The 27,598-nt window shown below is 40.8% G+C and overlaps 1 protein-coding gene across 1 annotated transcript; it reads right to left on the bottom strand.

Annotated features, from left to right (window-relative positions):
• Positions 1–1,318: 1,318 nt before the first annotated feature.
• On the bottom strand, positions 1,319–27,240 carry TGS1 (trimethylguanosine synthase 1). Its single transcript, XM_071419550.1, has 14 exons — positions 27,041–27,240; positions 26,306–26,370; positions 24,115–24,287; positions 21,395–22,247; positions 20,507–20,624; positions 19,440–19,526; positions 18,445–18,616; positions 16,634–16,988; positions 15,595–15,768; positions 14,501–14,644; positions 13,404–13,620; positions 12,273–12,351; positions 3,454–5,083; positions 1,319–3,423 (listed from the first exon to the last, which is right to left on the bottom strand). The coding sequence occupies exons 1-13, from the start codon at positions 27,136–27,138 to the stop codon at positions 4,967–4,969; spliced, it is 2,652 nt and encodes an 883-aa protein (XP_071275651.1). The 5' UTR covers positions 27,139–27,240; the 3' UTR covers positions 1,319–3,423; positions 3,454–4,966.
• Positions 27,241–27,598: the final 358 nt, after the last annotated feature.

Below are 27,598 nucleotides of genomic sequence, written 5' to 3'. Positions count from 1 at the left end.
CGGGAAAGCAGAGCGTACAATTCGCTCCCCTGTTTGACATAATCATAGGCTGTCCCGGTGCCTGGAAACAATTTAATGAATACCTTAGGACAGGTTTTGCTGTCAGATCACAATTCTGCTTTTCACCAAAGCTCTTGCCACTGTTTCCATAACTGTATCTGACACCGCAACAATGTGAAAGACCCCCCAGAGGTCTAGGGAGTAGTGCTAAAAGTCATAAAAGTGTTTGTTCAACCTGCAGCAAGCTGTGATGACTATGCAGAGGCATATCCTCCCTGATGTCCATTCTTTGGCTGGATTTTAGGGTAAAATCCTGGGGAAAGGCATTTCATTAGTTCCAAAACACTGAAGGTGCTCTGTGACCCCCTGTACTCATATTTACACAGGGCTCAAGCTCTGCTGCTGCCACTGCACTCCTCTAATAAACCACAGGGGTTTCACAAGAAGGTTGAAGCACATTCTTGAAAAAAAGGAAGAGAATGAGCAAAGGCACAGAGAGAGACAGGAAGAATTGTGCTGTCATCAAACCCAGACTCCCTTCAACAGCATAATTTTTTCCTCAGCAGTCTGAGAACCCAGAAACCCAGAGCAATGTTTCGGGTTTTTAGTAAAGCTGCTGGGGAAGCACCTTGAAACTTGCTCTGGTTTTGGAACTTTGCAAGGTGGCAGGCCAAGACCTCAGAGATGTGTGGGAAGCAAGAACTCAGAAAATACATTTGCATGAGACTTGAAGAAGGGTCCACAAAGGGCTAGGAGCAAAACCACACTCCCTGACACTCTGTTGCAACACATGCTAAAAAGACACCCATCCTTGGGTCTCTCTATGGAGAAACCCAGGGCTTACCCCTTAGGCTGCAGGGGTGTTGCAGGGAGTGTTTTGCACAGCTGTGTGCACAGCTCAGCTGGGAATTCCCCTGGGTGAGGAAACCCTTGAGCAGAGCCCAGTGCTCCTAGGGCTCCCTGGGCTGCTGCTCCCATCCTCTGCCCTGGGCAGTAGCCCTGCTCTCAGCATCAACAGGCACCACCAGAACCTTAGGCATTGCCAGGAGACACCACAGGACCATGCTGAGTAGAAACAGAAACCAAACCCTGTGGGGGACAAGTCCTGTTTGCAGGCAGCCTTCTCCTGCCTCCTCCCTGCATGTGTGCAGCTCAGATCTTCAGAGCCTGGGTGAATGTCCAGCCTCACTAGACTCAGGCACTTCAGCTGCCTTTGGCCAGCCCTATTGCTTCCTTTCAGCTACTGATGGCTTCTGCAGCCCCCTGCAGCCTTCCAAGTAATAAGGTTGTTTTGGTGTTTTTTATGGTTTTGGATGGGTTTGGTTTTTTTTTTGGTATGAATTAATTTTGGTGTTTGTGGGATTTCATTTAACTGAATCAACACGGCATTGCTCTTACATCTGCTTTGCTGGAGTGTGCATATTCCTAATACTCCATCCAGAGGGACCAGGCTGAGCCACTTGACAGCTTCATCATCTGACAGCTGAAACAGGACAGGGTCTGAATTGATTTCAAGCCTGGTTTTACAGCATTTACTTCTCTGCCACTGCAACACACTCTTACAAAGATATTTCTACTGTCTTCATAAAGAAATCTGAAACTTGTTCACCACTGAAATCAACTTTTTATAGGTATTCTGGACCTCACAAAGATATTCAAGTGGCAGGAATACTAAGATTCCAACACTAAGCCTGTGTTGGAAAGGCTACACCAGCAACAGTAAATCATGACAGGATTGCCCCCCTTTCTTGGTATTTGAAGATGGGAAGGTTTGTGTACAAGGGGAGGACAATTAAAGCAAACAGTGAATATGAGGCATATGAAAGCTGAGAGAGCAAACCAAGTGAAAATAACCCGATTTTCTACTGATTTGTTCAATGAGTTATTGCAAGTAATTTTTTCCTTCTGCTATTTATGGGGTTTCCCTCTGCTAAATGTTACTATGGTCACTGTGGTGTAACATTAATTTGCTTATATAACCTCTCAGTTGCACATATAGACCCAGATGTTGTTTCAGAAACAGTACACTTGGGGAAGGTTTTCTAAAACCTGTACATGAAAACTTCATGGAACAGTTAATTTTTTCTCATAACTCTAATGGGGCCTCATTCAGAGAAGGGCACAGTGATGTCCTCCCATGAAGAGAGAGCTGCTCAGCCCTTGCTCATGCATGCTCTGGTCCCCTTGAACCTGCAATTAAGCTTCAGCCTTGCAATGCACCTAACTTCATCTTCCATCACTTCTCTTCATGCCATGCACCAGAAAAAGAAATGAATGGGCTTAATTTAATGTTGGATTTAATTAAGACAAACCTAAAGAGATTAGGGGCTCAAGAGTGTACTAGAAAGTAGAACTCAGTATGCATTTACTGCATTTAGTCCTTAGGAAAAAAAAAAAAATCTGCATTTTTCCTGTAGCTTATTTTGTGTTTAGTAGGGGTAAAAGATCAAACTTCTATGAGAATTTACAGTAACAATGTAACTTCTTTGCTGCCCAATGTATCATTTACAAAATACTGCCTAAATTCAGAAGGGGTGTTAAAACAGAGACCACAAGCTGTCCAGAAATTTAACAGTGTCTCAGTCCATGTTATCTTTTTTCTCCAATATAAAGCAAAATAACATTGTATAGCAAGTCATGACTAAAGCTCTCCTCCATGAAGGGTTTGTTGGTTGATATTATTAACAAAAAACTAAAACTACTCACAGATGTTATTATAGGCTTAAATTTAGATGGGTAGATTCAAAGCCCTGGGGAACTTCACCAGTTCTGTGCAAGTGGGAACTGAGGGCAAACATTTATCACAGCCCAGAAGAGCCATTCTGACTTTAAATTGTAATTAAAAAAAAACCAAAAACAAAACCAAAAAACCAAAACCAAAAAATCCCCTTTTGTCCTTCTTGGTTAGAGAGAGGAATAGCTATGAACAAAGATATTCTTCTGCTTTTGATACTCCACATGCTTGCAAAGCTCTGCAGAGACCTTTGAGAAATTGCTCCCTTTTACCATTAACTTCATTACATTGCAAGTAAAAATTCAAATGGGTAAATGTTGTACCTTTTATATTTTGGCTTCCACACTGGGTACTGAACAAAATCTAACTACTTTCCAGAAGACAGAAGTAAATTCACAGGCATTTCACTGCCAGAGCTTCCTTTTACAGGAGTAGCATCAGCAATATCTCAAAATGCTTCTCAAGCATCTCCTTAAGGAGAAAAAGAGGACCAAGTAATGAGACAAGGGTATTTCTACAAGCAGCAATAAACCAAATATAGTAAAATTTTAGTGTACAGAGTACTGTACACATTTATATTGTGACATACACAATATAAATGAATCTATTCTTCATTCAGCCTCATGGACTTGGATTTTTGTTTGTAGCTTATAGTGGAAGTCTAACAGCATTATTATATTCACATGCCACTGCCACAGTAGGCAGTAGTAGTAGTAAACCTACCACAGTAGGTTTAGAGCTCCTGTAGTATTAGCACTCTTGCCAAATTCCCCTACGATCTAAAAGGAAACTTCTAAGAAATATTATTTCCTTAATAATTCCCTTTAAACATTGATGCAGTGCCAGCACCAGACTTCTTCCTTGCTGTAGCACTGTGGAAAAGTGCAGTGATGCAAATTAGCCAAAGTATCTTCATAAAATACCTTCCATGAAGCATGAATGTAACACTAAAAGTTTAGCACTTGTCTGGATCTGGAAAGACAGCAAAGCTAGAAAACAGCTATTTCCCAAGGGCTATTTTACTGCACTGCAAACTCACACTGAGTCATAACAATCCATAAACACACAAACACTTTGGTCTCTTCAACTGATTTGAAGAGTTGGACTTCATTCCTTAATGGGGAAAATAGATCCTCTTATTTGGTTATTCTACAGTTATTCTTGTTTTCTTGGATAGCACTAATGCGTGGTTTAGTGCTTAGTTTCTGCTGCCTTCAGCATCCTGCTGCACTCAAAGCAGAGGAGAAGCAGCATTAATTTATCTTAGAAATTATTATTCCTACACTCTTCCCTCAAAAACAACTCAAAATTGGGGACATAATGTAAGAATATTTCAGTGAGAGCACCATAGCCATGCCCTAGGCATTTCTCACCTGCCTCCTCTTCTACTTGGAGAACTGCACAAAGGCCACTCTTCCCCTCCAAACTCTAAGTGGGAGCAGAGAGCCTTCACCAGGAAAAGCTGGCTTACTTCTGCCCTGAAGCCTGTGAGGATTCCAAAGGCCTTGAAAAGAAGGGGGACAGAAACCCCTCTGCTTACTGATACAAACCTCCAGGCAGAAGGTTTCTTCAAAATATTTTTGCAATGAAGAGGAATGGTGGGGAGATAAAAAATAAAATAAAATGACAATACCCAGAGGATAGAGTCCCACCTCCAGACACAAACACACCCAGCAGTCTCTTTGAGCTGCCACAAGTCAGAGCACTCACTAGAATTAAAGTGTGAACTTTCATCCTGCAAAGAAAACCTGAAAAGGTTTCTCAGAGAGCAGGGAGTGAGAGAGGTGGACTGGGGTTAACCTCTTGTGGTGCACCTGACCCTCTAGTTCCACCTGATGTTCAGATGCTTTTGCTTCTCAAGCACAGACAGCAGCTCCTGTGGCTTTCAGGCTATTTTTCTTGACCCTCTGGATGCTCAAAACCAGAGCAAGTACAGAAGTAGCACATGTAAGAGTTACAAAGAAATCCTGAACCCCACTTCCATGGGTTGGGCTTGAACCTTAAAAGACTGCATTTCATAAAGAGCTTTCTTCATACATTCACAGCTTTTCTACATTTACAGTTTTGTCAAAATTATTATAAAACATTTATTGACAGTACAACAGAACAAATTTCTGTAAAGCGAAATTAAAGTGGAAAATGGCTTAAAGTAATTTTTGACTAGCCAGCTGTACAAAAGCTTAAGCAAGGCAGCAGTTAGGGAGGATGGGTTTGGAAGAATCCACATGGAGTTCAGGAGATGTCATGCCTTATTAGGTCACCAAAATAAGCTGTTATTGTCTTCAGTTTGAAATTGAGAAAATTTTGTTCTATTTCAACTTTCCCTCCTGGCCCTGCTAAGGAAGCCACCTGAAAAACAAAGAACAAAAATAAACCAATCAATGTACAGGAAAAGAGGCAAAACCCCAAACCTAATGCACAAACAATCAGAAAAAAATATCTCTGCTCTGTTAATACTGGTGGAAAATGTTCCTTGGCAGCTAATGCCTCTGATCCTCTTTTTATGTCTCCTTTTACTCACAGAAGCCGTTTGTGGCTTGTGACTGAAAAACCCTCCTTACCCAAATCACATAAACAAGAGGATTTCAGAGCCAAAGAGAAACATTCAGAAGTTGACATGCTGTGCTGAGGCAAGAGATGCTACTCTGGTTTGCATGGTACTTGGCATTTGAGAAATGCCAGTGTAGCAAAAAGCAACCTATAAGCTGTGCTTGAAAGATGCCACATCCCAACTTTTGGGGGAAGAGTAAAACCAATTTTAGTAATTAGAATTAGGAAGCATAAAGGTTGCACTGAAGAGTGGCAGGGTGGAAGGGAACAACCCAAACAAAACCAAGCCCTAAACACACAGAGAAACTCACCAACAAAGGTCACGGTTCATTGTTGTTGCTATTGCAGCTAAAGAAAAAGCTGTTGTATGCACTGGAGTTGCAGGCAGTGCTGAGGGCAAGGCTGGGGCAGCAGTGCCTCTGCAGGCTGGGGGAGCCTGTCAGGCAGCACCGCTCCCAGCTTTGTGTTTATGATCACTGGAGTGAGAATTTCATCATTCAGGCTCTGCTGGACTGAGCCCAGTGCACACCTTTAATGCTTAATATTTACAGACAGACACCATTTCACAGAGGACTTTGCATTTTGGACTGGAGCAGGCAGTACTCTCCCTTCTCCTCTTCCTATTCAGGATGCCTCTGAGGGATAACAGCTTACAGGCCATCAACTCCTCATCAGGAGAGACTACACAGTCAGAAGGACAAACACCAAAACTGAACATTGTCTGCTTTTCTCCCCCTCCACTTTGGACCCTGAGGACATGTCCTGTGGGGGGGGTCCATGCTCCACAGCCAGTTCTGCTCCGTGCTGCCAATCTCCCAGGCTGCTGCAGGAAAATTATTTCTATAGTTCCCCATGCAGGGAAACTTCCCAGGCAAAGTTACCAGGGTCTACAAGCCTGCAGTAGATTTTAACTGATCTTTAAGTCGAGATGATGTTAGCAGCTGAAACTTTGAGTTCAAGCTGTGTTATTAACACTTCTAAAGCCCCTTGAGACTTAACTCTGTAGTGCAGGTTTAAATATAAACATGCTGAACTTCCTCTATTTTATCATGAGTAAAAAACCAGCCTACTATCAAGAGAAAATAACAGATTAATTTAAACTACATCTTGAACCTTTATTGACTTGTCCAGAAAACCGCCACTTATCTAAATCAAGCATTTACTTTTCTGTTTTGATTTTCTCCCTTTTTTTTGGTTTTATTTTAGACAAAAAGTGTGAGCAGTTTCTTCATCCTTCAACTTCTGATGAAAGGAAAAAACGCTCAGCGTTCTTGTCAGAGAGGAACCTGCCACTTAAGTAAAAAAACAGAGACTGGCTGACTTATAAATAGCACAAGAATCTAAAACTGGCAAGTGATCAGGAATGTTAATTTTACAACTTATCTGTTCTTACTTGAAATCCCACAAAGCATTGTGCGTTGATCCATAGTTTTTCTAGGAAGATGTTAACTTTTAATTTTTTACAAACAGAAGCTGGAATGTCCCTTCCAAAAAGCATCAAGAGGCTTTGCACTTTATAGTTGATGTCTCTTAAGTATTCTAAAATATTAATTGGATTAGTCAGTATAAGAATACAGAAATTAGCATCTGGGGGTTATGCACTCCTACTTTCTGGGCATGGTTTGTGTCACTAGCATATCTAAGTATGACTAACACATTGATATTAAACAGAAGTATTTACTAAACATTTCTCTTAGAAGGCCAAGTAAAACAAGATGCCCCTACACTGACAGGTGGTGTCCACCAAGGCACAGCTGAAAATTTACATATGTTGTGTCTGGTGTCTAAGTGTTAAACCCAGGATAATTATGATTAATTTGACTAAAGGTATTTGATAAACCCAAAGGTGAAAAAAAAATTAAATAAACACATGGGAATAAGCTCTGCTGGGACAGATCTGGTACTGTATGCTCTTTAACCCACCCGATACACAGAGGAGAGAAATGCAAATTCTCTGTGACAATGCTTAGTTGTAAATTGCTGGAGGTTGCAAATTTAATTACGTAGGAGTTGCCAAGTTTTCCTCAGCAGGGCTCAGTCAACCCTGACAAGTGTAGTGAGGGAAGGCTGCCACACACCAAACTTCAGAAGGGTCTGGCCTGGCAGAGGGACACCCTCTAAAAATAACAGCAGATTGAGGAACGATGCTTTGAGAAAAACAAAGGTGCTCAGCTATTTTTAGAGATATCGACAAACATCTCCTGTTTTTGCAGTGCACTACAATGGTGAATACAGAAAGACTTTTTAAAAACTTGACTAGTCCAAAATGTCTTTATTTTGTACTTTCCTGTGTACAAACAATGATTCCCTGCTGGCAACTCTCCTTACCCTGGTTTATTCTTTAGTTCAAACCCACATTACCTGGGTGGACAGATATTGCTTCCTTTGCTGTCCCTAGGCAGAGGTAAAGGTTGCAGCTTCATTTAACCCCTCCCTGCATCCCTCTCACCTCTCACCTTCATCTCTCAGTTCAGTGACTACTGCTAAAAAGAGTCCACAGCCACAGCCAAAACACATCAAAAAAGCAGCCAACAGGTTTGAAAAGGAGACATCAGAAAAGATGAAAATATGAAAGGGGAAACAAACACAGACGATTATTTCAGGAGCACAAGTTGTTTGAGGTGCAAACTTCCCTTACATTCTTCAAGTGTACTTTTGATCTTGAAGGTTTTCCTACTGGTCTTTGGGTTTTTTTTACGTTTTTTTAATCATACTGAAACTCTTTTAGTAAAGTAACTTCCCATCTGTTCCAATCACCAACTAATATAACTGTAGACTAAAAATTTATCATATTTTTTTCTCCCGTCCTAGAAACTTTTCTGAGGTACGACAAGTACAAGCTTTTTGACTTGATATGGAGGCACACAAGGACTCTGTGAATCAGTTAATTTTACAGAATACTACTAAAATTAAGAATCCCCTCACCCTGCATCCAACCTAAAAGCTAAGGGGAACAAAACCCTACCCACTTGAAAAAGAAGAAAATGGTATTCTTTACACTGAACATAATAAAATAAAATGCTCTCAGGCAGCATCTTTGAAAATGTACAGGTATGCATGTGAATAATGACACCATCACAGTGGTGCTGTCACTCTTTAATAGGCCAGACATTTATTTATTTTTTTCTTACTTAGTGTAGGCAAATTACAATTCAGTGTGCAAGCATTATGAGCTTCAGGAAGACTGAAGTTCAGAAGTATCACTCTGGCTTGGTGTATGCCGTGGGTAACTTCTGGCTTTTATCAAGGACAGAGAACACACATGAGTGTCAAGTGGGCTGCTTAAAAGCTGTTGTTATTAACACAATAGTCACAGCTGAAGTGTATGCAATTACATTCACTTAGAAATTATCAGCCTCCAAAACACATCAACCCACGGTATTTTACCCGCCAACTCCCCTAATACCTAAGCATCTTAAAAATACGATCAAATCAACTTCTGTTCATTTCCTGGCCTCTCACTCCCTGCTTTGCTCACTATTCTATTTACTCCTAAACAAAGATGACTCTGCTTGGCAAGTCCTATTTGGCTAGGCTCCATTTTAAAATATCACAGCTAAAAGAGACAATTCAAATAAATAAATGGGTTTTACTCATCTTGACTCTCCCTTCATTGAGCAGTCATTTTTAACAACTGGACCTTCACAAATAGAAACACAGCAACACAGAAACACATTTTTTCATCCAGGCAGTATATTGCAGACAGAACAAGGCCTCAGTGTCTAACTCCAGATTTTCTCAAAGTGATTGATGGAGATGAGGTAGAAAAAAAGACAAGAAAAAAAAAAAGTACCAGCATAATGTGTATGTTTTGTAGGACCATCAAGGTCCAGAACACTTTGCTTAATTCTAGGTTCACAGAACCACTCTAAACTAGACAAGAAACAAAAATCCATTCCTGATATAAGCTAGGTCTGAGACACCAACATTTAGGACAGCAAAAGCTCAAAGAGCAGCACAATTTGACAAAATTGTGAGACATAGCTACCACAAACAGCAGTATGCCTGTCTTCAAAGCATGGTGACATTTGAAATGATCACTAAGGCACAATCCAGTATCTGAGCCACTGACCAAGCACAAGCAGGATAAGCAATGAACTCCCAATTCCTCATTACTCCATCTCCCAAATCTGGCTAGGCTGCTAAATATGCTGATGTGGTTATCTGTCTCACAATAGACCAGGTCACCAACATTTCAGGCTCACCAGTTTATTGGGGGGGAGCCATCATGCATCCTGACAACACAGTGACCACCAGTGAGAGACCAACACTAACTGAGTACAACTTCTACAATGGGATGAAAAGAACAGATTCCACCATTAGCAAGAAGGTCCTACAGCAACAAATTGCAGGCTCCTCCTTATTTGCTGCAAATATTAACATGCAGAAGCATTATCTGGTACAGAAAAGAGTTTGTGAAAGAGATTAGACTACCTGGGATGACTTCAATTCCCAGAGGGAATTGAACGGAACACTTCTCACTCTGCCCAATGAGGCAGAGCACAGCTTCATAAACACTTCATAAATTACATTTATGAACTACATAACAGGCACTAATAAATATATGTATTTTTCAATGTATGTGTACACACATAATTATTATTCCTGATTGTTCCTAGCTAGGAAGAAGATTGTTAAAGATTAATTCAACCTAAAACCAGACCTTTTTACGCACACATTACAAATTTTCTAACATGTTTGTAAACAAGGAGACTTGATGCAATTCAGGGAAATGTTTTTATATTTATTGTAAATGAGCCAATCATCTTGTACTGGTTTGCTGCTCCCTCTTGAGGCAGAAGTACAAAAGTTCACTTCTCTGAGACCTAAACTCCGATGATTTTTTAAAGGAATTCCAAGAGTTCCATTTCTCTCAACAAGACCAACTCCACACCAACGTGGCTGTCCCAGCAGAAGCAGTAAGTGCTGTTTTTGCAATAAAGTCATGTGGAACAAGGCTGGATATCTTGTCCACCAATAAGGCAATGAACACCTCTGACACAGCTAGGTCAAGGTCAGCTATCACCCTGCTTTCACTCCAGCAGCAGGATCCCTATATCCCTATTTTATGTCTGCTATCTAACAGTGATCTGATAGCTATTTTCCATAAAAATTACACATTTTCCACTAAATTCGAACCACCTTAACTAATGGTTAAAGAGTAATTTTATTGCAAGGTTGTTTCTAACTGCTGGGCTTTTTTTTTATTTTATTTTTTTTTTTTTAATTTTTAAAAATTTTTATTTTGCTGGAAATTCACAGCCCTAGAAGTGTAGTGGCAATAAATCCAGAAAAATTCATTTTTAAATTCAGGTGGAGATTTTGTTAGTCAAACCTGTAACAGTCTTCTGTGGACCAGAGTATTCACCAAAGTCACATTTGGAACATGTTTGACTCACCTTTGTCCACACAGGTTGAAGACACTTCATTAAACAGTGGGCTTGATTAACATTCTCTTTCCCCCTCTCAGATCATCAACCTTTTGGTTTTTTTTTTTTTTTTTTTTTTTTGGTTTTTTTTTTTGGTTGTTCTTATAATGACACTATTTCTAAAGAAAGGAATAAGGTGCTGATTTCCCTTCCTGAGAGTAGCCCATAGCCTGGAACACTGAACTGAACTGAACCCAGGACCTCAGCCATGAACTTTTAACAACTGAGCCATGTTTTTGAGCAACAGTTGTTACTCTGCAGCTACCTGTGTTAAACCAAACCCATGGATGTAATCAACATAATTCAGAGACAACTGTACCAAGATATAGAGATGTCAGGACACCTGGCTCAATCAAACAGAAGAGCCCAGCTCTTCTGAAGGAAAAGGTACAGCCCTGGGGGGAGTATTCCTGCATGCTTTTGTGGAAACAGAATTGAAATGTAGATGCCTTTGGCCATTTAGAAAGCCAGTAAAAAGTGCTCATGAGTAGAGCAGAAAACTCTCCAAGGTCACTCTTCATCATGGGAATGAAATATTTGACAAAAGGAAGTGTTAAGATGCAATATAATTAGAGAAACTCTTTCTAAAATTAAGGTCCCTGTTCAAAGATTCATAAGCCACTTTGACATTTCACCAGCCTGAAATGCAAAAAGGAATTGAATCATCACCTGCCAAAGCAATGGTTCTGTGCACAGCATGGGCTTAGAGTCTGCTAATACTCAGGCCATGTGAATTTCAGCCTTTTTCTCAAGCCAGCTGTTTGCCAGCAACAATTCCACAAGCCACCATATGGCTTGATGCCCTGCCTATTCTGAGTCAGATGCAGTTTTTGAAAGAGCAGGAAAAAGTCCTGGGAAGTCCTGTGGCATCTTGCAGGTGAGAACTGCTTCCTTCTTTCTGAAAAGCTACAAGACATAATTAACATAGAAAATACACAGAGGAACCTAAACCAAACACTCAGGGGAATTGTTAGTCATGTAACTGCTTAAAAAACCCCCAAACTTCTACCAAAATTCTCTAATACAAAAAGCCCCACATCAGTGCCACAAATTCTCTGTTTATCACACATCCCTTCAATGCAAGCAGTCTATATGAAACAACACACTTGTGTGGACACCAAAGGTACCAACCCTGAGAGCAGTGACTACAGCTGTGATTTCCTGCAACTCCTTCATAAACTGACAGCCATGAAGTCTGAGACTCACCAACTAACCAACTTATCAGACAGTGAGAGCTGGTTAAAACATATTTTTTGATATTTTTATAATGATGTATGTGCCTGGCAATTGGCTTTGAAACTTCTACAAGAAACCCCATTCCGTTGCTTTAAGAAGAAACAGCACCAAAACCAGGGAAATCATCTTATACTCCCATTTCTAAATATACCAAAAGTACTGCAAACACAGAAATCACTTCACACAAGGGTCAAATTTAAAACCACCAAATACCCCACATTCAGCTGAACAGACTTGAAGTCTTATGTATGTGTTTATAATACTCATGTTTTAAGTCAGCTGAACATTTTATTCATTCACCAAGACCTCATCCAGTAACACACCTGGTTAATATCAGCATTCCGAGGCAGAAAATACACAATATTGTTGGTGATCTTCTTGGAGAGCCTGAAAATTTCAAATGTAGAAGCCAGTAAAGGAAAAAAATAAGAATAGGGAAGGAAAAGTTTCTTTATATTGATTCATTTTGAAAGTATGTTTCAATTTCAGCTATTATGCAATTAAATTGTAGTTAATCTTTTGAGTGTGTGGGTAGGATTCTCTCCTGAAATGTAGAAACTCTATTTCACCATTAGTGCCCAAAAAGGAGAAAAAAAACCCCAACACTCACTTTTCATGAAAATTTGTCTGAACTACAAAGAAGTATTTGACAAATTTGAATGTAGTTTGTAGCTAGCATATTAAGCTTACAATTGTTTTTTAACCCAGTTTGTGAAATCTCTCACACATGCATATGAAGATTTTCTTACAAATATGGTTACATTTTAGAAAAAAGGGAACAAATTAAGATTATTCTGTGACAAAAGAAACCCCACACTTCATATATGATGAAACTATTATGTTAATACCTTCCCAGATGAATGAGTGCTCAGTATCACTGTTAACAAGCTAGTAGGAAATTCTATATATTAATTCAAAGAGTTAATATTTTGCTTGCACTCTTGTGTGATTTCCCAAGTCACAGGCAGGTGCTGACTGAGAACAGTTTTAGTAAGATATTTTAAATAAGATATCCCCTTCATGAATCAATTAAAAATTAAGTGATGACAAGGTCATAGTTCACACAATTAGTTATCTCTCTCTCTCTCTCTCTCTCTATATATATATATGTATATATACACACATCACATGGCTATTTGATTGCTATGGGGTATTTTAATAAAATAATTTAAAGGAGTTAAAACTGCTGAATTAATGTTTTAAGTTGAGAGCTACTCAATTCACTGATGGATTTTTTCAGGAAAACCTCATTACTGTTTTATTTGGTAATAAGAAATAAAAATATTTAAATTTAGGTGGTGAAGAGGACTAAACAAATGGTTTGCATCTGGAACTCCAGCTGCCGACTGTGTCATCCACAGTCAGCCAACTGGGCATGCAAGCCCCATGGCAGGAGAGGGAGGAGAGGAAAGAGAGAAGCCCAGCACAAGGCAGGCACAGCCTGGGAAGGATATCCATCTGGGCAGATCATGGTTTGGATGTCGAAGATCTCGGCAGTGGCGTAGTCGGGTCCCCCCCAGGGCGGGCTGAGGAACACCACGTCGGCGCGCAGGCCGGCCGCCAGCGCCATGAAGTCTCCGCACAGGAAGTCGATGTGCTCGGCCACGCCGTACACCTCCGCGTTGTGCCGCGCCAGCTGCAGCTTCTCGGGATCGATGTCGATGGCGATCACTGCCCGCCAGAGACAGCAAACACTGGCATTAATGGGAAGGGGGAATGGCGCCCGAGCAGGGGCGGGGCACGGCGGTCAGACACCGCTGCTGTGACAGCCCCACGCAAGGATAAAGGACCAGACATTTATCTGTGGCTGGCCCCATACTTCTGAAAATTGAGTTTAAAAAGCCCCAACCAACACAGCCCAAGAGAGATGGATGATGCAAGATCGGTACATAATATCAGAAATTAAAATTGAGCCAGGAAATACAAAAAGCCAAGTGAGATGTATAGATGGGATCATAGCCTGCCAAATTTAATGCAGTAGAAACTACCATTTGTCTCGCTCAAATGTTGATCATAGATGAACTGGTATGAGTATCTAGCAGGAAATATTTATACAGGAAAGACTCTCAACATTTCCCTACAATATCATTAGCTGGCATTAGACTAACATGAAGTTATTATCACTTTTGTGCACTTGGCTCTGCAGAATTTGCATGGGATTCCATTCAGTGCTTTAAGTACTGTTCACATAGAGCCTGGTTTTTTTGAGTACACAGACTTCAAGTAAGAATTGGGAAAAGCAGCAGCTTTGACAGAAGTCCACTTTTACCAGTGATCTCCACAGTATCTGACAGACCAGATATTATGCCACACAACAATAGTGTTGAGTAGTACAACACAGATCTGACTCTGACTTAAAATAGAAAAGCAGATTTATTGGTCCTTTTTGAAAACAGAGAGGTCATATTGTGAGTCTGATGAAGTGAAACAGCTGCTGTTGCTACAGAAGCACCAAAAAAGAAAATAAATCAACAAACAGCACATACCTGAATAGTGTTAGAAAAAAGATTGAAGAAACAAAACTGATGCACTGTTTACAACACCTACTTACCTCTTTTTGAGGTCAGTGCAAACTGGATAGCATTTCCTCCAACCCCACAGAACGCATCCACTATGATGTCGCAGTTGAATGACTCACTGACACGGACAGCAATATGCTCAGCTATTTTCTCAGGAGTAACAGAAAACCAGCCCTCTGCAGAGGAAGGGGAAGAAATGTATTTTAACCTCTTATTTCAAGGTCACCTAATTAAAAACAAACAACCAAGCCCCACATAAAATTGAAAGTTTAGTGTTAATCCCAAGAATTTTGGCTTAGTGCATTCCAGCAGGAAATACCGGCTTTGAAGATGATAAACTTTGCTCAGCCCAGAGATTTGCTAAGCAAACAAAGTCTCACTGAAGGAAACCGATATGCCTCAATCTCAATACATGCTTTGTTGACCTTGGTGCTGAGGATTCTGGTTTATCAAGGAGAAGTCCATGAGCACAGCTATGAAAAAAAATTATATATTGTGATGATGCTCTGTAGGAAATTAAACCAGAAATATATTCCACCATTTTATTTTCTTTGTCACCACTGTGTGCTCTGCCAATTAATCTGCAACTTTATGAGGGAAAGCATTAGAAACTGAAGGCTTACAAACCCAACCAACAAAAAATACCTGGTAATCCTAATTCCTCCTTTACCTATTAATTTATGACTTGAAGTGTTTTGCAAGCAAAAATGGAAAAAAGTCGTTTTGCAAGTGACTGCTGCAAGTCAGAACCAAACAGAATGAAACTAGATCCATCAGCATACTTGGAAGTTTCACAAAATTATTTTATTAAGTACAGAAATAGAAAAATATCACTGAGTTCCTGAACAAGTCCTGACAAAGTATAATTTGGGTCCAGCAAGATCTTCAGCAAATATAAGCACTAATGCAGACAGGGATGTGCCACACAAAAAGCATTTCTGAAGTCCAAGACTGCCTGGTAGCTGCCTGCTGGGAGACAGGGGGAAGGAATTTATCCATGGGTGCAAAGACACACTCAGTAGTGATCCTCCTTTAAGAAAATTAGTAATAAACTGCAAGAAGGACCACAGATTTGGATAGATCCTCGGATATATCACCAAGTCAGCACACTCAGTACTGAACTCACCTCTGTCTAGTTTAATTCCCTCATCAAACCGGGAGAAGAGCCGGTACCGTTGTGCCCAGTACTTGAGGAGCTCTGGATCAGCAGCAATCTCAGGAGGTATAGTTCTCTGTGCATTTTTCTTCCTCCTCCTTCTTTTTGTCTCCTTCTTCTTTGCAGTAATGTTTTCATCCACAGCTGGAAGACACTGCAAAAGTTAACAGTCACTGTTCTTGTAGGCTAGGGAATATAATTGGTAGGTGAGTGTTAAGATTTAAAAACACTGCTAAATGTTCTTTATTACTGTTTGCCAGATTATGAAGATTAGAGGCTTTAAATTAAAAAATAGCATGCTGTATTTCAATGGATTAGCCACAGTCCTAAAAATCCTCACTGTTCACCCATTATTTAAGAGCCTGAATCTTCAACTGGAGACAATAAACTCTATGTAATGAGCAAACAAGTGGATCAGAAACCAGTTTAATGCCCTTTTATCAGTAATGAATTAAAACTAATCTAGACAAGAGTTTTACAGTAGGAATCTAAGATAACTGAACTACCGTAGGAAGGATTAAATTCTATGTAAAAACTGGAATAATCCTGCTTTCCTTTGTTTCATGTTAAATAGAAAAGTGCGTAATATTGATTTTTTTAAAATCCTATAAAATAATTTTAACAACACATGTTCCCTAGAGCTCAGCAATGTGCATTTGAACCCACAACTTCATGGTCTGTGCAGCTACCTGAGGTTTAATAACCCTCGTGCTTGCAGAGGGTAAAAAAGGTACGAATTGCAAACCTGTTAGACCCTGTCAAGGATAAACAATGACTGTTCATCTATAAAGAAGTACTGTCACCATTAAAGACAAGACCTGGGATTCTGGCATTCCAGAAATAAGCTAATTCCACTAGCACAACTCTCAATTGCTTTCGTTACCTCTTAGACATAATGAATCCCATTGAATTAACCAAATAAGTAAGTACTGCACGACAAAGTAACTTGAGAAGGCAGTATCAAGTCCACTGCCAATTCATTTCATCAGTTTGCAGGAAACTGATTTACCTTGGCTGATGTCCTCCGTCTCTGGCTGGAGATAATCAGGAATATCCAGAGGGACAAGCTGCCGCCCAGCGCCAGGCTCAGGCCTCCCTGTCCCCAGCTCATTGGAGCCACTCCCCGCAGCGTCCTGCACCTCCCCCTCAAGCTTACTCCCTCCAGGCTCTGTGCAGGCTGCACTGGGAGATGGTGGCTCCTGCATTTCAGCATCCAGCGTCGCACTCCGTGCGGCAGCAATGCCCTCCTGACCCTCTGAGTCGCTGCTGCTCACAGACGATGCCTCTGCTTTACCCTGAGGGGTGCCTGTCTGGGACCTGTCTTCCTCCTCAGGTTTACCAATCTGCTTCAGGAACATTTCCACCTGCAATTGGAAAATATCACAGATGATCAGATGATGATCTGTTATCCAGAGCATAGCTTAAAATCTTTACAGTTCAAAAGCACCTGCCACTGCAGGCACTCTCTACCATGTGTATTTTGAAAACAGTAAAATATCCAGACTTGAAACATTCAATTAGTCCTTAACCATGCTCCCTCTTAAAAATATTTGGAAACAAGTTGCCTTTGGGAACTAGATGCCAGCTACCTCCAAAAGAGAAACAAAAAACCAACCAACCAACAAAAAGATTAACTGATAAATACAGTAAATAATTATCATGTAGTATCTAAATAGTCACACTTGCCACAGCCCAGGTGACCAAGTCTACTACTTCACAACTATCTTTCTCTAATCTGCATTCAGAGATAACTCTGCCTCTCAGGGAAGAGTTTTTTAGCATAAATAGGTAAAATTACCTTCACACATTTGTTGCCTCACCTTCAAGATGTACCAAATGGTGCAGGCGGTAAAGGTTCTGCTGCACAGCAGAGAGTTCGACATAAGCTCCTAACCAAGGCACAGACACCACTCCAAACTCCTCAAAGGCACATGCAGATGCTCCTTTTTACATTATTGTTGCTCTGAATGGCTCTAGACCTGGAGCAGTTCCTTACCTGGAAGTCTGAGGAAATTCATAACTTTTTTTTCCTTCACATAATTAAAGCTGCCCTCAAACTATATTGGCCCCAGGTACAAAATCAAAAATGAATCAGAAATTATAGCAATGTGACTGGAGCTCAATAAAACACATATGGCATCACCACCACCAGAACACAGTGCTTTGCACTTGGGTTTTGGGGAATGCCAAGCATCCCAGAAGGTGAAATAACATTAAAATCTGTGCCCTCAGATTTTCAGAAAGATTTAACTAAGTTAAATCTCCAGTGAACAAATGTTTCTACTTCTTAGCAATTTCTGAGTTTAAAAACAAAAAGCATAAAGTTATACATGAAAATAAACGCAGGTAGAGGTATAAGCAAAACCCTTTCAAAATTACTAAAAACATGGAGTTCCATGAAATACACTAATCTACACAAAGATTTTCTGTTACTGCTGAAATGCCAGCATTAACAACTGGCTTCACACGCAATTTACAATCAAAGATACTTTTAGTAACAACAGAAACCTACACACACCTCTAAAGCTATGTGCACCCAGATGTTAGGAGTAACTTTCAGATAGCTTGGCCATTTAAGCTCACAATCCTCTCAACAGGTCTACCAATGCCTTTCCATAGCCATCCTAATCTAAATAATCTTCACATTGGTGGGAGGCAGATAGGAGGGGGAGAAAACAAGAAAAAAAGGAGCAGTGGACTGACATTTAAAATGCCATCTACTCTGGGCAATTAATATTTTGTTTTCATTTTTATAATACAACAACAGCTAAGGTAGCAGATAAATCTATGAATTACAACAGTGTTAACAACTAAACATACTTTCTTCAAAGTTTTGCTTTTTTTGCATGTCATTTCAGATTCCTCTGTAAAGAAGATGTGTGTGTTTTTGCTCTTCCTTGGTTTACGCAGATCCAAGAATTTGGACTTGAGCTTTGCTTTTTTCTCCAAGTACTGCACACTTCGGTGGGTGAAATCTGGAATTCCACCATACCTGAAAATACACAGATAGATACATACATAAGGACTTAGTTGGTTAATTTCCAGTTTAGAAACTTTAACATGAATGTTGATGTTTGCAAAAAAATAACTTAACACTTAAATATTTTTTTATTGCTCCATTTAAAATAGGTCACTGGGTGGAGCTGCAAAACATTGTACCTTCATGAAAATGTTAACAATTTTTATTTGAAAATATTTAACCTAATTAGTTTTAGATTTTTTTTCTAGTTATATAGTAGTTATCTGGTAGTTATATAACTTTAGATGAAAACAATTTTCCGGGCCAGCCTGAAGAATAGGAAATGAAAAAAAATCTTGAGTAGAAGAATAACAGATCTTTTTGGTGGCTGTCAAGAACCTCCAAACCAGCTGCTTTTATCTTCTAGCAAATGCAATTAAAAAAAAAAAAAACAACTAAAAAAAATTTCACTAGCCAACACCTGGCAATACTTTACTAGCGTGACGATATTTCACTAGTATAAAGGAACTTCATTCCAGTATGAAACAGCTAAAAATCATGATCTCAGCCCACAGGACTCCAAACTGAGAGGACCATTTATTGTCAGAGCCTTTGTGCTCTAATTTAAGTAGCTGACCAGCCACTTCACATTTATACAACTGAAAGTACATTACATGTTACACTAAGGTCTAGCATGTAAGGTACTTTCAGTTGTATAAATGATTCCCAGAGACTAACTCTGGAACTCAGCTTCAAAAGTTTAACAAAAAGGAAATGGAGATTAATGGTTTATTTCCATAATAACAAGAGGGCTGACATGCTATGAAAAGCCCCACAGTTCCTTGTAAGTAATTACTTTTGTCCTGTGCCACACTTGAAACCCAACACAGAGCAGGTTTCCTCGGGATCTTCCACTGGGTTCTCATCCATGTCCAGCTCATGGCTAGGAAAAAACACAGATGACAAAGTTACTTACTGTGAAGAAACCAATCATTTTACAGCTATACTGCTAAAAATCTTGCAAATTGAAAACATTTAAATGTGGGTTTCAAGTAAGTTCTTTCACACAGTGCTGAAACCAAACCAAGCAAATAACACCACTCTATTCTTGTGCATGAATTTTTGGGTTGGTTTGTTTTTTCTACCCAATTTTATGGACATATGCCCTTCTACTGGGGTTATAATATTCCAAGTACTCCGAATGACCTCTTAAAATACTTAATGGCAAACCCTACACGATGAAGACAGTGTTTGCTCACCCTATTTCCAGATTACCTTCATCATCTATCATGTTACCTATATTATAATCTATATTATTAATGCTGTGAGAACAGCCAAATACTAGAATGAAACCACAGCTACGTGATTAGCAGGTAAAAATTCCACCCACTCCTTCACATTTGAGTCTGCAAGAGAGGAAGAGCAATCTCACCATCTTTGAGACTATGTATTTTTAGAGAAGGAAGAAAAAAAACCTGTGAGAAGGAAGAAAACAAACCTGTGACAAGGCAGATACTCCCCATTTTATGACTGCCATAGCTCTGAGCATTTTACTGGCAGCATTCAATGCAGTTAAACAATACAGATTATTTACTGTTGTTCTGGTATTGTCTATATTAATTAGACCTAAATAAGCAAGCTGCCCTAAGCAATTTAACAATTTCGTATACTCCTGTGGCACAAGAACAGCACCATCACCTTGTACAGTCATCAAGGCCACACATTGTTTTCATCAAGCATTGGAAGAGAGGAAACATCCACTGCTTGTTGTGAGGCAAAGCAATAAGCAGTGATGGAAGACTATGTGGCTTTGTACTGACATTTTAACTCATATCCTCAATCAAAGGTATAGTTAGTATAAATCAGAAGGCTCCTGGAGCTGGACTGCATGAGAAAAAAGCTCATGTAAATTTCATGACTTGCCTTCTCTTGACTTTGACACATCTGTATTCAGGAGGCTCTTCATCCTCATCTTCATCTTGGTCATGAAGCAGCAACTGCTTTTTTTCACTTGAATTCGAGCTGCATGACTCCTTCACGCCTAAAAAAAGATACATCACATTCTCCTTCTGCATAAATCAAATCCTTACCTTCCTGTCCCCAAAGTACCCCTGCAGCTACAGCTAGTTAGTGTGTGCCAAACACACATCTTTACTTGTCTTTGTCTGAGGAACAACATACTAATAAAGTTTTCAATATTACACTGTAGTGTTAACAATCTTATGAAGGACCAACTTCAAATTATCTCATCTCTCCATGAAAAATAAAATGTCTGCAAGATACAAAATTTGAAACAGTTTCACCTTGTGTGTAAAATTTGTTTTCCATCTCATTAGCTATGCAAAGATATTCACACAGATTTAGAAAAGGAAGATTTAAACAGTCCTCTCATTTCTTTTTCAAAAGGAGATCTTCTTTTCATCTCTCCCATTCCTGCTCTACTGTAGGACCAAGCTGGGACTACATCTGCTTTTTCCTCTTCTACAAAGTCTCTAGAAGCAGACTTAAGTCTCAGCTGCAGTATCAAGAATAAGATAAATAATTAAATATGCACTAACAAGGATCTCTCACCAATATCTGTAGTACATTTGAAGATTTATGAAGTACATGTTCTGTTAAAACCATTTCTGGCTGAAAAACACATTCAATATACAGGTTAGAGAGGGGAAATCATCCAAAGAAGCAGAGGGAAGAAAAAGGAATCGAGTATGCAATCATTCCACAAAATACCTAATTGACTTTTAAAAAATAATACAGACATGCCCTTGTTTCTTATATACAACTACCTAGAGAATTCTGATTTTCTATTACCTGACTGGCTAACACTCTTATTTTCACAAGATGCTCTCCTTTTTCTGCTTCCTCCATCACAGGGCTCCTTCTGGCTTCCACTGTCAGATGAACTCTGCTCTTCAGTATCTTTGTGGGCTACTGTTAGAGCAGCACTGCTCTGCTCCACTTCCTCCAAATTCAGATTTAAATTACAAATCCCAGAAATTATTTCACTGTGGAGCTCAGCACTTGAAGGGAGTCTTTCCTCACTTCTGGTCTTGGAGGGAGACAGCTCCAAGCTCAGCACTTCGCTGTGCTCAGGTCCTGGGCTAACCAAGCCCATTTCTCCTGAAAAACCAGTCTCCTGTGTAATTCCATTAATTTCCACTTTGTCACCATGTGAGCTCTCAGTAGTCCATCCTTGACTTGTCCAGTACTGAAACTGTTCCCAATAATACCAGTACAGTTCACTATAATGCTGCTCCCATTCTTCCTTAGTATCTGGACTACTCCAAGGCTCAGAGGCTATGATGCCTTCAGATGATGACACCTCTTGGTGCTTTTCCAACCAACTTTGCCAAAGAAGGCCTTCTCCGTACTCGTTCCAGTACTTCTCCCATTTTTCTTTAAGTTCACTGGGTAAAGCCTCACTTGCAAGGCTTTCTGAACTTTCACAGTTCCCTTCAATTACAGCTTGAGGTTTGCTGCTCATCTCACACTGCTCTGTAGCTAGGACCAGCTCACCAGAAACAGACTGGGTACAACCACCACAAGCTTCATCCTGGCACTCCTGCCCCATTTTATCCTCGTGCTTTTGCTGTAACTCTTTTTTCTTCTTCTTTTTCTTTTTCATAATCTTCACATTATTTTTCTTTCTATAATTTTCTGTTACCTAAAAGATAATGGAAAAGTTAGAAGTCCACAATATATATACAATCTTGTTCTCTCTCTAGTCACATTTCTGTTTCCATTGGAATCCTCCCTCTCAGTGCAACCCTGCTGTTAGCTTTCTCCCCAAAAAGGCTGTAGAGTTTCTGGGTCTGATAGGGCCCTGCTATACAACCTCAACTGGCACTTCTGAGGAAGGTGTGAGGATGAGCTGTAGAAACACACATATACAAAAAAGCAGAATGATAGACAAAAGTGAGGCTGCTGAGTGGGAAGTCATGAGCAGCTCAAAGATTCAGAAGGAAGTCACCAACAACAAATGCTTTAAATCCTAAAGGGAAGTTGGTCAGGAATTGAAGGGTGAGAAGGTTGAGCTCAACGGCAAAATACTGTCTTGGTAACATCAAGGTTTTGTTTTATGCAGCTGTGGTGGCTGACCCTTACTTTTACCTGGTATCTGCCCAATCAGCAAACACTGTTTAGTGTCTTATTAGGGTAGCAAACATAATGTTCAACCTCATAGAATGTTTAATACTTGCTATTTTGGATGCTGTACATACACAAAAAAAATCATTCTGTACTCAGAAACTCTGTAAATCCTGCAGCTGAATCTCTGTTTGTCTTGAAGAGAGTGACCCAAAAGAGGGGAGCAATATCTTTTCCATCTAATCTTCCAATTTGGCTAACAGAAACAGGAAACAAGGAAACAACAACCTCCTGCCCAAACAGGTGGCCCTTTCATTTGTGCAGTACAATAATTTCACTTGTTACAACAAACTCAGCTACTACAGTCACCTGGTGGAACAGAACACAGAAACCTGTTCCTGAAAGGAACACTAAGGTAACTTGTTGGTTTCATCATTACAACTCCACTTGTTGCAGGGGGGCTTCCTGTGATGATAAAACTCACATGGACAAAGGACTGTGAATGTATGCCCCAGTAGCTGCAATACTTAGTTTTGTTACGCTGACAAAAATGTAAGGTGCACTATACAGAAGTTACAACTGAAGAACTGGCATTGATCTTTCATCCACATCCCTCATGTTATTATACACAGTCCAAAGCACAATGCTTAGTAGTAATCTAATAAGAAAATGCATTATTTTCCCATTCAACTTATTTGCATATTACTACACAGCAACAAAAACTGTATACGCACTTCAGGCTTGAATTTGGATGCCTGTATGGTGTATTTACAAGTTATCAATTAAAATTACATACAAGTTTCTCCTATTTATTTACAAATTAATTAGGTCAGAACCATGCAGTGCTCTGTCTCACTGTCAGGGAGGTCTGTATTCCATAGAGTGGACACTGTGAATATTGCACTGTCTTTTCATCATCAGTGAAAACCTCAGGCCCCTTCTAAAACTCAAATGTTCCCTATCGGAAAAAAAGCATCAATGCCTCATTCCTGCCTTTTGGAACAGCCTGGCTTTATCAGCTGCAAGAGGGATTTGAAAAACCAGCTGTTTACATTACTATCAAAAGCAAAATGGTTCAAGCAGACAGTGTGAAAATAAGTGCTCAGACTGGGGTGTACTAGCTGTCCTGATGTGCAGCATCAGCTTTATCAGCTTTATTTAAAGCTTTATCAGCTTTAAATCAGGTTTCCCTAGTCATGAGACCACTATAGATATGGACACATAAAGCACAGCCTTGACCCTGTTTAGTCCAACTGGCAGAGGGGTTTTACAACCTGGACAGACCCAGGTGCTGTGTGCTCTTATCAGGATGCAATGTAGGCAGCTTAAAGGCAGCTCTGATACATTTCCATGAACTGCCATCTCAGAAATAACTGAGAGAAGGCATGTCCCTAGGTCTGGAAACACTACACGAACAGAAACAAATAAAGCAAGTAAAGATTTACCACAAAGTCCCTGTGGGCTGACTGCCCACCAAACTGAAGAGGTAATCCCATACTCTTCATAAGCTCGGCTTCTGAGTCTAATTCAACTTCTTCCAGGTCCAGGGCATGATTAGTATCCACCTTTAATCTCACATTGGGACAATGGCTCTCCTCCTCAGATGCTTGTTCTTCCCCTGTTAACAAGATATATTCATGAATATAATCTGGTTCTGACACCTCAATGCCACAGCATGGCACACAAAAGATAGCAGAACTGCCTCTCATGCTGTCTTTCACATTTAAAAATCTTCCTCACAAACAGCTCAATTTCTGCATAACTATCAGTAGGAATCAAAATGTAACTTCAGTAGCCAGGGCACTGGACTGGGTCTGTCTGGAAAGGAGTTAAGTTCTCCATAGCAGTCTCTATGTCACTGTGTTTGGGATTTGTGGCTGAAGCAGCGTGGACAGCACACTAATGTTTTGGCTACTGCTGAGCAGTACTCACACAGCCTCTGTAATCTTCTCTTTGCCTGACTGTGCCCTCCCCAGCAAGCTTGCACTTTTATCAAATTGTTAAGCAGAAACACATGCACATAAAATTACAAATATTGAGAAAGTAGGAGCTGAATATGGATGGAAATTATGAAATCAGAAGCTCCTGACTAAGTTGACAATACTGAAATATTCAAGGTTTTTGGTTTGGTTGTTTAGGATATATTTACTGCCAAATTATCACATAACATGAGACCTTTCCATTCTTGACTGATTATTCTCACTACAAATCACTCATACATGTACAAAAACACAGTTTACAATCTCCTTCTTTCATTCCTCTCACATTGCCTCAATCTAATCTGTGCTATTATTTATCAGCTTCTATTTCTGCACAGACTTCCTTTCAAATCAAGACATTATGCTGCTGGATCTACCAACAGAGCAATGATTAAAAAAAAATACCAAAACAATTATGGTCAGATATGCAAACATGAGGAATTCAGGAGATGGAGTAGGGGAGTGGTGTTGAATTTGTTAGAGTATACACCATGGCAATTCCTAGATTACAAGCACACCAAGTGAGAGACTTATTTTTCTGGTCCTCCTCACATGATTCATTGTATATATGTGAATCATAATTTTCCCCATCAGTGCTATTGCACTTCTCTACTTCTTACTCAGCAGATTAACTAGCAATAGCTAATGCCCTAGGCTGGGGTAGAGACAGAAGAGACAAACATCTAGGATCCACAGACCCTCCATTATGCAATCAATATTGAATTAAGTTGAAATTACGATTTAAGACTAGGTCAGGGATGTGTGATATAATCTGTTCCATGCACCAGGTGAATATTATGTGAGCAGGTAAAATTTATCTGGATAGGAATTGTTGGGGAAGATGAAACAGGAAAGCCATATAAATATGATTGCCTGGCAAAAGACTTTGAGAATATGGAAACTATAAGCGAGATAGAAATGAAAGCAAGCTTTGAGATACCAAGCCTTAGTTACTGAACAATAATATGGCTGCCTAATCCCCTTTTGATTAGACAATACCCTCTGCTTGCAGACAGTCCAAGGGTCAGAGAAGACCCTACTAGCTTGGCAGAAGGGGTCCAAAGATTAGTTTTTAGGGTTTAAAATGTAACACAGTACGGTAATGTAATGATTCTTATAGGCTGTATGTAAATGCCATAGGATTTGTATCTTGTACTAGACTGGCAAGTGAAAATTAGAATATTTAGCACAGAAGAAGATTTATGGTATTGTAATGGGAACTTCGTCCTCTTTTACTCTTTCTTCCTCTCTCTTTACCTCTTGCTCTCTCTCGCTCTCTCTCTCTCTTTTGGGGCTCCTCTTTGGGGCCTGCTCTGGGCTGTGGCTGTCAGCTCCAAGCAGGGCCCTGCACCCAGGCCCTTTGCAATAAACCCCAAGTTCCAAGACCTGGCTTCAGAGATCTCTCATCTCCATCTGTCCTGACCATCCTACTCCCCATTGCTCCTACAAGAAATAAGCACTGCACTTGGTTTGACACAAACTTCTACATCAATATTATGGTAACCTGAAAGCTATGTAAGTTTTAAGTTATTATTCACTTCTGTCCCCAAAACAAAAGTACCAAAAAACAACACAGAGGTAAGAATAACTTAAATAACCATACACAACTTATTTTGAGACTGCAGCTCACATTGCATAGTACATTGTATTAGCTTACCTGTACTGTCATTGTCATCTTTGACATAAAATCCTTTTAATCCCAGTTTATATAGTTTTCGATCTCTGTAAAAATAAAGACAGACACAGATGCAGAAAGTCACCATTGAAACGATTTTTTTTTAGTAAAAGCAATCATTCAGTGGAAAAAACCTCCCCAAGGATGCAATAAAATCCCCACCACTGGACGTTTCAAGATGATACTTGATGGGGTACTTAACCTCTTCTAGGCTCCGCTCCCATGGAAGGCTGGACCAAGGGACCTTTCCCAAGGTCCCTTCCCACACGGGCTGCCCTGTGACTCCAGACACGCGAAACAAATAAAAAGTAACAACATCTGGAAAAGGCAACCCTTTACTTAAAGCCTGACGGGAAAGTCCGTAGGAGCGACGCTCAGAAAACGCTGCACTACGCGGTACACTCCGGAATTTAATCTTCTGGTCCTCCTCTCGTTGAGGAGCCGGCTGCTGCCCTGCGGATGGGGAGCGCGAAGGAGGAGGCAGGGCGCGCTGAGCCCCGGCCCAGGGATCGGCGTTTGGGGGCTCCTCTCACCCTTTTCCACTCCCCCCACCAGTGATAAACATATAAACATATGGGGTGCTTTTGTGCACAGCCCCGCGAAGCCCAGCTCCGCCCGCATCCCCTGGCCGCAGCAGCGCGGCCCTTCCCGCCCGTCCCCAGCGGGACCTCCCCGGCCGCGGGCACCGGGACAGGGGGCGCGCCCGGCGCTACTCACTCGACGAAGGCGCGGGAGCAGAGGCACAGGATGGCGCCGGCCGCCCCCGCCCGCAGCAGCAGCTCGGCCACCAGCCCCGGGCTCGGCTCCTGCACCATCTCTGCGGGGACCTCCCCACGCCGGGCCCGGCCTGGCCCCGCCGCCTTCCGCCGGAACCGCCGCCCGCGCCCGCCCCGCTGCGGCCGGGAGAGCGCCCCAGGCGGGGCCTGCGCTGCCGGTGCCGCCCCACGAGCGGTGGGGGCGTGTAGGAGTGGTCAGAGGGGGTAAAAAGGAGCTAGGCAAAGGGCATCGCAAGGAAAGTCTGTGATAAAAGATGCAGCAGCCAAAATCTGGTAAAACCGGGAGTGGGAAACAGAAGTGAGCAAGGCGTTTTTGGAGTAGTGACGGGAGCAGAATCACAGAATGGTTTGGGACCAAACCATTGGAGCGGACCTTAAAATCTCTTTGTACCGACTCTTCTGTCATGGACAGGGACACTTTCCATTAAACCAGGTTGTTCAAAACCCCATCCAGCCTGGCCTGGAACGTTTCCAGGGATGGGGCATCCACAACTTGTCT

This window comes from Agelaius tricolor, unplaced genomic scaffold, assembly GCF_023055355.1.
Source record: "Agelaius tricolor isolate 1412-34295 unplaced genomic scaffold, bAgeTri1.0.p SCAF_2, whole genome shotgun sequence".
In the NCBI taxonomy this organism is placed as follows: domain Eukaryota; kingdom Metazoa; phylum Chordata; class Aves; order Passeriformes; family Icteridae; genus Agelaius; species Agelaius tricolor.
This window is presented reverse-complemented; position numbering and strand designations above follow the sequence as displayed.

Coding starts and splice junctions, on each gene's coding strand:
- TGS1 (XM_071419550.1), bottom strand. CDS start 27,138: ATGGTGCAGGAGCCGAGCCCGGGGCTGGTGGCCGAGCTGCTGCTGCGG. Junction 26,371..27,040: donor TGCTCCCGCGCCTTCGTCGA/GTGAGTAGCGCC, acceptor TTATTTTTACAG/AGATCGAAAACTATATAAAC. Junction 20,625..21,394: donor TAAGAGTGTTAGCCAGTCAG/GTAATAGAAAAT, acceptor ATCTTTTTTTAG/GCGTGAAGGAGTCATGCAGC.